General features: G+C 32.7%; 1 protein-coding gene across 1 annotated transcript; it reads left to right on the forward strand.

Annotated features, from left to right (window-relative positions):
* Positions 1-1,137: 1,137 nt before the first annotated feature.
* LOC107646142 (ATPase 10, plasma membrane-type) lies at positions 1,138-9,284 on the forward strand. The gene is made up of 22 exons (XM_016350336.3): positions 1,138-1,310; positions 1,412-1,484; positions 1,592-1,711; positions 4,460-4,558; positions 4,647-4,784; positions 4,905-5,039; positions 5,125-5,304; positions 5,402-5,608; positions 5,684-5,803; positions 5,876-5,995; positions 6,074-6,196; positions 6,317-6,421; positions 6,495-6,639; positions 6,763-6,924; positions 7,112-7,350; positions 7,452-7,484; positions 7,572-7,653; positions 7,804-7,964; positions 8,040-8,213; positions 8,297-8,479; positions 8,573-8,736; positions 8,996-9,284. Exons 1-22 carry the CDS (start codon positions 1,189-1,191, stop codon positions 9,090-9,092), a joined length of 2,982 nt encoding a protein of 993 aa, XP_016205822.2. The 5' UTR covers positions 1,138-1,188; the 3' UTR covers positions 9,093-9,284.
* Positions 9,285-9,510: the final 226 nt, after the last annotated feature.

The following is a 9,510-nucleotide window of genomic DNA, read 5'->3' on the forward strand; positions in this document are numbered from 1 at the left end:
AACACTAACCTTGACATCATGAAGAACTATCTCTATTGTTATGTTTGAACCTTATTTTTATTTAACCTTTGACAGGAACGGCTGAACAATTCCTTCTTTGGTGGAAAAAAGTTTTCCACCATTCTGCTGAAAAGAAGGCTCAAGTTGTTCTGTAATATATAAAAACATTTTGGTGGGAAAATAGCTCCACCATTTGAATTTAAGACATTTAAATTTTGAAATTTGCTTCTGATTACGGATTTTTATTATTATTATTATTATTATTATTATTATTATTATTATATTTTAGTTTCTCAATTTGATTGAAAGGGAGCTATTTCCACTGCCTATAATGTTAATTTGTAAGCACTGATGTAGGGTAGATATGAGATTGCACTCAAACACATGAGATACAAAAGGATTTGAAAATCCTTGCATACCTATTTGCAATAATCAAATAGACTAATATACACATGATAGACCAATGAGCTGATGCCACAGTAAATGAGCACACATCTAGTTTTGTGACACTTGGATAGCCTCTCCTTTTGGACTATCCAAAAATTTTATTATAAAATAGATAAAATAGATAATAAATAATAAATATCTTATTAACCTTTGACTTACCAATAATAACATATGGACATTGAAGGAGTTTATTAAGAGCACTACTCTCAACAATTTTTCACTCCCTCATGTCAAATTGTCAATGGTCTTAAGATACTGGAGCTCCCAAACAATATTTACATTCGAACACAAACTACAATAATATCTTTCCTAGTTCAAGGTAGCATATATCTTGTATTATCAAGTTTTTTCTATTTTTGTGGTTCAAATGCATATATATAGTTTAAAAAGGAATTTTTCAATTAATTTTAAATAGAAGAAGAAATGCATATAACAATATAATACAAATAAAATAATTGGAAAAACGTGCTGTGTTGCTATGTATACGCCATACGTGGTAAACTCCACGTAATTGTCAAGAGAACATTTTGGTCATATTTTAATGAATATATAAAGATGAGCACATATATGTTAGTATGCTACTAATTAAAGACGGTTAGTTAGGTTGATGAAGGAATAGGCAAGTTATGAAGGGTAGTTGAAACCAACGGTCTTGTTATGTTCTTGGTGTTGCATATCCATGGTCAAATCTAATTAAACTTTGTTGGAAGGTGATGCACCCTATATCCCATATCCCACAATATGCATGCTGCATGGATTTTACCAACCAGTCAAACACCAATCCCATTTAGATATGCAAGTAATGGAACTATCCATCCTTCTTTGATTCATTTTTGTGTAACCCCCCTCTCTCGGAAAAGCAGGTAATACTCTAAGTTTGAACTATATGGATTATTATATGGTCTTAATTATTGAACTTACTGCACTTCACTAATCCTAAGAACTGAATCTGCTTAATCTGTAGTTGTAACATGGCTGAGGAACTGGATAAGCCTCTGCTCGATCCCGAGAATTTCAACCGAGATGGTATTGATTTGGTAAGTAATCTAACAAATGCAGGATAGTCAGTACAATAGTGCATTTTCAGTTTCATCCCCAATCTTTGCAAATTGTAGAATAAGTAGCACTCAATAATTTTGGTCAGGAGCGCATACCATTGGAAGAAGTATTTCAACAGTTGCGAACATCGCGAACTGGGCTTTCATCTGACGACGCTGAAGCCCGGCTGCAGATATTTGGCCCCAACAAACTTGAAGAGAGGAAAGTAAGCTAAGAACAATCTTCTCTGAACATTTTCTGATTTTCTCAAGTTCCTCATATACAATAATAGCATGTGAAGCTTGATAGAAGTAGAACTGCTTAGTGGCTAAAAAATTTGACATTAATCCAAACATAAAATTAGCTTGTTATGATTAAAAGAGGTTGTGTCTCCCTGGCTTAGATTCTTTCCAGAAGATTTCTTATGTCTCCAAAATCATAATTATCTTAGGGAGGCACTACTATATATGAGAATAATGTGAAAATTTTTTATGCAAATTACACAACAACAGAGAGACTTTAATTACTTTTCAAAATGAGTAAACTTAATTAATATCTAGGCAAAAAGAAATACTATTAATATTTTATTTCTTTTTCCTTTGAGTTTAATTTATTGTTCTGATCCTGTGGAATATTTTATAATTGTATATCTGTTGCAAGAATATTTTAGATTATTTTAAAGTTTAAAACACAGAAACATCAAACATAGTAAATGATAATATTTTAGTTATTATTTTTATACAAAGATGTTTTTATGTAAATAACAATGTTTTTTTATTGTATTGATTCTTTCATTCCTAAGCACAGAATAATATCGTCAAGTCACGTTACATATAACATGCAAGAATTCAAACTCTTTGTAGATACAATATGTGTTGATAGTTAATTAAAATTTATTATATAATTTAATATATTTTATTAAATTATTATTTAATATTTTTGTAATTATCAATTTTATTTATATAAAAATAACTCTGCGTGAATTTTCACCCTTTGTAAATCATTTCGTTGAAAGGGAACATGTTCATTATTTCTTAAGGCTCTTGCTCTTTTATAACGACGAGTAAGTGAAATATTTGCAATGTGTCATAATAGTCATAGTTAAGATACGAGTTACAAAAAATTATAGAGTTCTTGTTTTTGTTATAATTCAAATCCGTGGGCTGTGCGAAACTAAAATGAATTCATTTTTATATATAAAATTTATTTAATAAAAAAATTTAAAAATTAATATTAAATTTAAATAAAATTATAAAGATATTATATATTTTATTTTTTGAAGAAATTCATCATTTAATATATATATTTAGCAAATTTAAATACTATAGCGCAAGAATAAATGTAATTCAAACATAAACATATTTTAATAATTAAAAATAACATTCATCTTTTCATAAATCATGACATCGTATATTTTTAACATTATTATAACAACTAAATAATATTTAAAAATATAAACTGTGAAAAAAAAAGGATATATAAATGATAAAAACAATATATAATTGATAAACACAATTAGATCAAAAATAGAAAATGAAAACTTAAAAACATTGTAAGAACATCATACATTATAATATTTTAGGAGTTCATTATCCAACATATAATGAACAAATTATTTAACAAACTAGAATAAGAAATTGTGATCATTAACTAAATTTTTTAAATAATTATGTAAAATATTAGCAAAGATAAGGAGAAAGAGTGAGAGACATAACATTATGTGAGAAGAGTTAAAAAAAATATGTAAAATAAATGTTGATTTATATAGTAAACATCAACATGAGTGAGAATAAAAAAATAGAATAAATTTATTAATTAATGTATATTTATTAAAGAGAAATAACATTATTACTAAAGGCATATAGCAAACTACATAAAAATAAAGAGTAAAAAAATTCAAAGGTAAGACTAAATACTATATAAAAAGAATAAAAAGTGATGTGATATAGCGATAGAAAAATTTTAAAATGACAATTTTACTAAAATGTTCATGTTGTAACATTAGAAGGCAATTGATAGGTAGATAGATGAATAAATAAATAGATTTTCATAGAATGAAATTTATTCTTCAAATAAGATATAGAATATTAAAATTTAAAATATTGATATGAATTAATATTTTTCATATCATTTCTTTTTAGAATTAGACAATTTAGTGTGTGAAATTATGAGATTAATGCTAGGTTGATAATATAGATGCTATTCTCTATGGTAGTATAAATGTAATTTTAAGATAAATGTATTTTTCTATGTTACAATGGATAACGTGACAATTTTATATAAAATTTAAAATTTTATGTGTCATTTATTCACGGTAACACTACTTTGGGCTTTCCTTTATTAAATTGTAATAGATAGATTGGAGGTTGAATATGAGCATGCTGCTGTCATTTGTTCGTATTGATCAAAGTTCAAGATGTTCCTGTTTGTTTCTTCCACCACAAGAAATCTAGTATCATATTATTTATAGAAATTTGATTTCAGGACAAAGTATATCTTTTATTTTTAAAATTTTTTAAAAATTTAAAAAATACTCATAAGTTTTATTTTATTTTAATTTGTATAAAAAATTTTCGATTTATATCAAATGTACCCGTAGCAACTAATTTTTTAAGAAGTTTAAGATTAATTTATTAAGAATTTCATAAGAACAATTTTTAACACAAATAAATTAACTCTTAGTTGTCAAGTATTATTAATACATTAGTCCTAAACGTCTTAAAAATTTAGTTTTCAGAGATACATTTGATGTAAATCGAAAAATTTTGAACCATAATTGAAACAAAAAATCTTAATTTAAATTATTTATGTTCTATATAATCTATAAATTTTGTACTAATTTATTATAAAGCTGAAAGGGCCGATGGATTTGGTATCAAAGGTCACCATGCATAGCTAATTGACTAGCAAGAACTTATGCATATAATTGAAGAAATTATTGTAACTATAACCTCATCCTCAACTGTTATTGCAGGAGAATAAAATACTGAAATTTCTAAGTTTTATGTGGAATCCTCTGTCATGGGTTATGGAAGCTGCAGCATTGATGGCAATTATCCTTGCTAATGGGGGAGTAAGTAGAGAACATATTCGCCTTCACTCTTCAATCCACATGGTTCTTTAACCATTCATTGGGTACTTATTTGGAGAGATATTTTCAGGGGGAAGGTCCTGATTGGCAAGACTTTGTAGGAATTTTATGCCTTCTGGTAATAAACTCAACAATAAGTTTCATAGAAGAAAATAATGCTGGTAATGCTGCAGCAGCACTAATGGCTCGTTTAGCTCCTAAAACAAAGGTATTATTCTTTCTCTTTGACATCTGTTTCTGGAATTCATTAGCTATATTATATGCATATGTTACATAGAGTGATTCCTTGCCATTAATGAGTATAATTGCATTATATGCAATTTTGCAGGTTCTAAGAGATGGGCTATGGCAAGAGCAAGATGCAGCTATATTAGTACCTGGAGACATAATCAGCATAAAGCTAGGAGATATCATTCCAGCCGATGCTCGATTGCTTGAAGGGGACCCTCTAAAAATTGACCAGGCAAGTCATTCTCAAAGAAAGAAATCTAATACTACAATTATTTTTTGTTTAATGGTATCAAGAATCAAGATGCTTTCTTATGCAGTCGGCGCTTACCGGAGAATCTTTACCTGTCACAAAGAGAACGGGCAATGAGGTATTTTCGGGTTCAACATGTAAGCAGGGAGAGATTGAAGCTGTAGTGATAGCAACAGGAGTTCATTCCTTTTTCGGAAAGGCAGCACATTTGGTAGATAGCACAGAAGTTGTTGGGCACTTTCAGAAGGTAAATTTGGAAACTTGTTAACATATTTTGTATCAGGTAATTTTAACAAGCCCAATTATTTAAGTATGGATGAGTGTTTTTGGTATCTTTTGTGCAGGTCCTTACTTCAATTGGTAACTTCTGCATTTGCTCTATAGCTATAGGGATGCTACTTGAAATAATCATAATGTTCCCAGTGGAGCATCGTTCATACAGGGATGGAATTAACAACCTTCTTGTTCTCTTGATTGGAGGAATACCCATTGCCATGCCTACAGTACTGTCTGTGACACTTGCAATCGGCTCTCATCGTCTTTCTCAGCAGGTAAAACTCTCAACAATTTGTTATTGGAAGATATTTATGCTTGATACTGAATAAGCTCTTTGTTCTTCTTTCAAGGGAGCCATCACAAAGAGAATGACAGCCATTGAAGAAATGGCTGGGATGGATGTCCTATGCAGTGATAAAACTGGAACTCTTACACTAAACCGGCTAACCGTTGATCGAAACCTTGTAGAGGTAAGAGAAGGAGATGACATACAAGGTCATTATCTCTGTTGTTATTGTCCTTATTGAGATTTTGTTGAACAGGTCTTTAACAGAAACATGGACAGAGATATGGTTATTCTATTAGCAGCCAGAGCATCCAGACTGGAAAACCAAGATGCCATTGACAGTGCCATTGTTAACATGCTAGCTGATCCAAAGGAGGTAAAGACATCCGTGTTACTTTGATACAACAATGCCAATGCATATGTTTTCAAACCCCCTTCTATGATTTCTCTGCAGGCACGTGCAAACATTACTGAGCTTCATTTTCTACCTTTCAATCCAGTAGATAAACGCACAGCAATCACATATATTGATACAGATGGTAACTTTTACAGGGCCAGCAAAGGAGCACCCGAACAGGTGTTTCTGACACACATTTTTCGCACACGAGTTTTAGTCCTAGTATAAGATGCTTGTCATTTCCTTTAGTTTTGTATAAAAAATTCATAAAGCTTCTTTAACATGTTTCTTGAAAACCAGATTCTAAATATGTGCCAAGAGAAAGACGAGATTGCTAGAAAAGTGCATGCAATCATTGACAAATTTGCTGAGAGGGGACTGCGATCTCTTGCAGTGGCTTATCAGGTAGCGTGGCATGCCATTCCTCTATTTCCATGCTTGGTAATTGAATGGACTTACTCAAGGTAAAATCTTTCAGGAAATTCCTGAAAAATTCACGGATGGTCCTGGAGGTCCATGGACATTTTGTGGTTTGTTGCCTCTTTTTGATCCTCCAAGGCATGATAGTGCTGAGACCATCAGGAGAGCACTTAACCTGGGAGTCTGTGTTAAGATGATCACAGGTAAGTATGTAGTAATGATATTAAAATGATATAACATATGCCTCCAATTCGGTACTTTTCTCCCTTATTATGCAAGGAAATATTTATTTCTAGGCCAAAAGATTAATGTATGTAAATATGCAGGGGATCAGTTGGCAATTGCAAAGGAGACTGGCAGAAGACTTGGTATGGGGACAAACATGTATCCTTCTTCATCTTTATTGGGACGTGAAAAAGATGAAAATGAAGCACTCCCAGTCGACGAGCTCATCGAAAAGGCAGATGGCTTTGCTGGTGTATTTCCTGGTACATTATTCTGATTCTCGGTGCAAAAGTCTGAGAATTGTTCTAAGAAAAGTAAACCATACTTAGCATCCAAATAAGAAGTGATCCAAATGAATTTCTTTTGAATGATGTTATCTATTATTTCTGTAAATGATACCGTTTCGCTAGATCTGTTTAACTGATTATTTTATCAATGTGATACTTTCAGAACATAAATATGAAATAGTGAAAATTTTGCAAGAAAAGAAGCATGTAGTTGGAATGACAGGAGATGGAGTGAATGATGCCCCAGCACTGAAGAAAGCAGATATTGGAATAGCTGTGTCAGATGCTACAGATGCTGCAAGAGGTGCCGCTGATCTGGTCTTAACTGAGCCTGGCTTAAGTGTCATCATCAGCGCCGTCTTAACTAGCCGAGCTATATTTCAGAGAATGAAAAATTATACAGTTGAGTTGAAATTAAACTTGAAAGCATGATTCCCAGAAAGTAGTCTTACATGATACTTCACATTTACTTGAGGCAAAATTGACAGCTTTGTTACATGCAGATATATGCTGTTTCCATCACAATAAGGATAGTGGTAATTAAACAAAGTTCCAATTCTATTCCACACGCATTTCTACTTTCTAGACTTCCATATAACTTATCTACCTAAACTCTCTTGCAGCTTGGTTTTGTGCTCCTAGCTTTGATTTGGGAGTTTGATTTCCCACCTTTCATGGTCCTTATTATTGCAATACTGAATGATGGTAATACTTCTTCACACGTCGGTTTTCGCTTCCATTTTTTAAACTTGATTTTACAAAGGTCCATACGTACTTTGTAGTATACTTCAGATTGGATTGATCCAAACCACATCGCGAACACCCCCACTTTGTACTCATAATTTTATTGTTTAGGTACGATCATGACCATATCGAAAGACCGAGTGAAGCCATCCCCTACACCTGATAGTTGGAAGCTGCCAGAGATATTTGCCACAGGAATTGTCATTGGCACGTACCTTGCTTTGGTTACTGTCCTATTCTACTGGGCAGTAGTTGACACCACTTTCTTTGAGGTACAAAACTAATTTGTAATTAGACCTTATTCGTGGACAAACATTTTTTTAAAGCTGAATGTTGCATTACTGCAGACTCACTTCCATGTAGCATCCTTATCCAGCGACAGTGAGAAAGTTGCATCCGCTGTATATCTGCAAGTTAGCATCATCAGCCAAGCTTTAATTTTTGTGACTCGCAGCCGCGGCTGGTCATTCCTAGAGAGACCAGGAGTTCTACTAATGTGTGCCTTTGTAATAGCTCAATTGGTAAGGTTTACTCAAAATGTCAACTGCAAATAAGTATGACTCGAATTTCGAATGGGTTTGTTTTTAACGCTCCAACTGTTCAGGTAGCCACCTTGATTGCTGTCTATGCACACATCAGTTTTGCTTATATAAGAGGAATTGGATGGCGGTGGGCTGGTGTTATATGGTTATATAGTTTAGTGTTTTATGTGCCTTTGGACATCATTAAGTTCATAGTGCGCTATGCTTTGAGTGGAGAAGCCTGGAATCTGGTATTTGACAAGAAGGTTAGTGCAGATATTTTTTTCTTTTATTGACTTTGGTCCCAATAAGATATGATATGATCTTGCTTATTGAAATGTTCTTGTGTGTTTCAAAAGACTGCTTTTACATCAAAGAAAGACTATGGAAAGGAAGACAGGGCTGCAAAGTGGGTTCTTTCTCAGAGGAGTCTGCAAGGACTCATGGCTGTGGACCTCGGGGCCAACGAGAGGAGCTCTTCTTGGATAGCTGAACAAGCCAGGCGCCGCGCCGAAATAGCCAGGTACTTTAATATAATATAATTTTAGGTGGAATCTCACATGTAGGTGTCTTCACGTGAAGTTGATAGTTAAAAATCACTAGATGGTAATTTAGTCAAATTATTTAACAGTTCTCAATTATCAACTTCACATCTAGCCAACTGTACGTGAGTTTTCAACATAATTTTATGAGAAATGTTATATATGCTACCTTTCTGGACAAGTCCCACTCCCATATATAAGAATCCTTGACAAGTCCCATTTGATAATGAATGCATGCAGGCTGGGGGAATTGCACACTTTGAGAGGACATGTAGAGTCTGTTGTGAGACTCAAAAAGTTAGATTTGAAAATGATCCAATCAGCACACACAGTCTAATTAATATGCTAATTATGTTTTTCTTCTTCTTCATGTCATGGCAATGAAAGAGATTTCACACCAAACAGAACTTCAAATGAATTACACTGTCCGTAGTATAGTGGACTCTCACTGAAACGCTTCACGGGTGGGATTCCTCCTGACACCATAAATTTTGTATTCTAGTGTTTTGATAATAAGGTTACCATGAAAGTTTCATTCATCAATTATTGGCTTCGATCCAATTATTACCTAGGAGGACCGCTGAATCGTGACTCTGCATTTATAAATTGATGTCTCACAAACACATAATAATAATTTAATTCAGAACTTGAAATTAGCTTCCTATGCTTTGGTTCTATCACTTTCATCAGAGTTATATGTTCATTGTTGAACATGGAATGTTTCTTCATGGCTATTGTTGAGGCCAATGTATTGC

Source organism: Arachis ipaensis, chromosome B6 (assembly GCF_059453495.1).
Source record: "Arachis ipaensis isolate K30076 ecotype BB chromosome B6, ASM5945349v1, whole genome shotgun sequence".
NCBI classification, from domain to species: domain Eukaryota; kingdom Viridiplantae; phylum Streptophyta; class Magnoliopsida; order Fabales; family Fabaceae; genus Arachis; species Arachis ipaensis.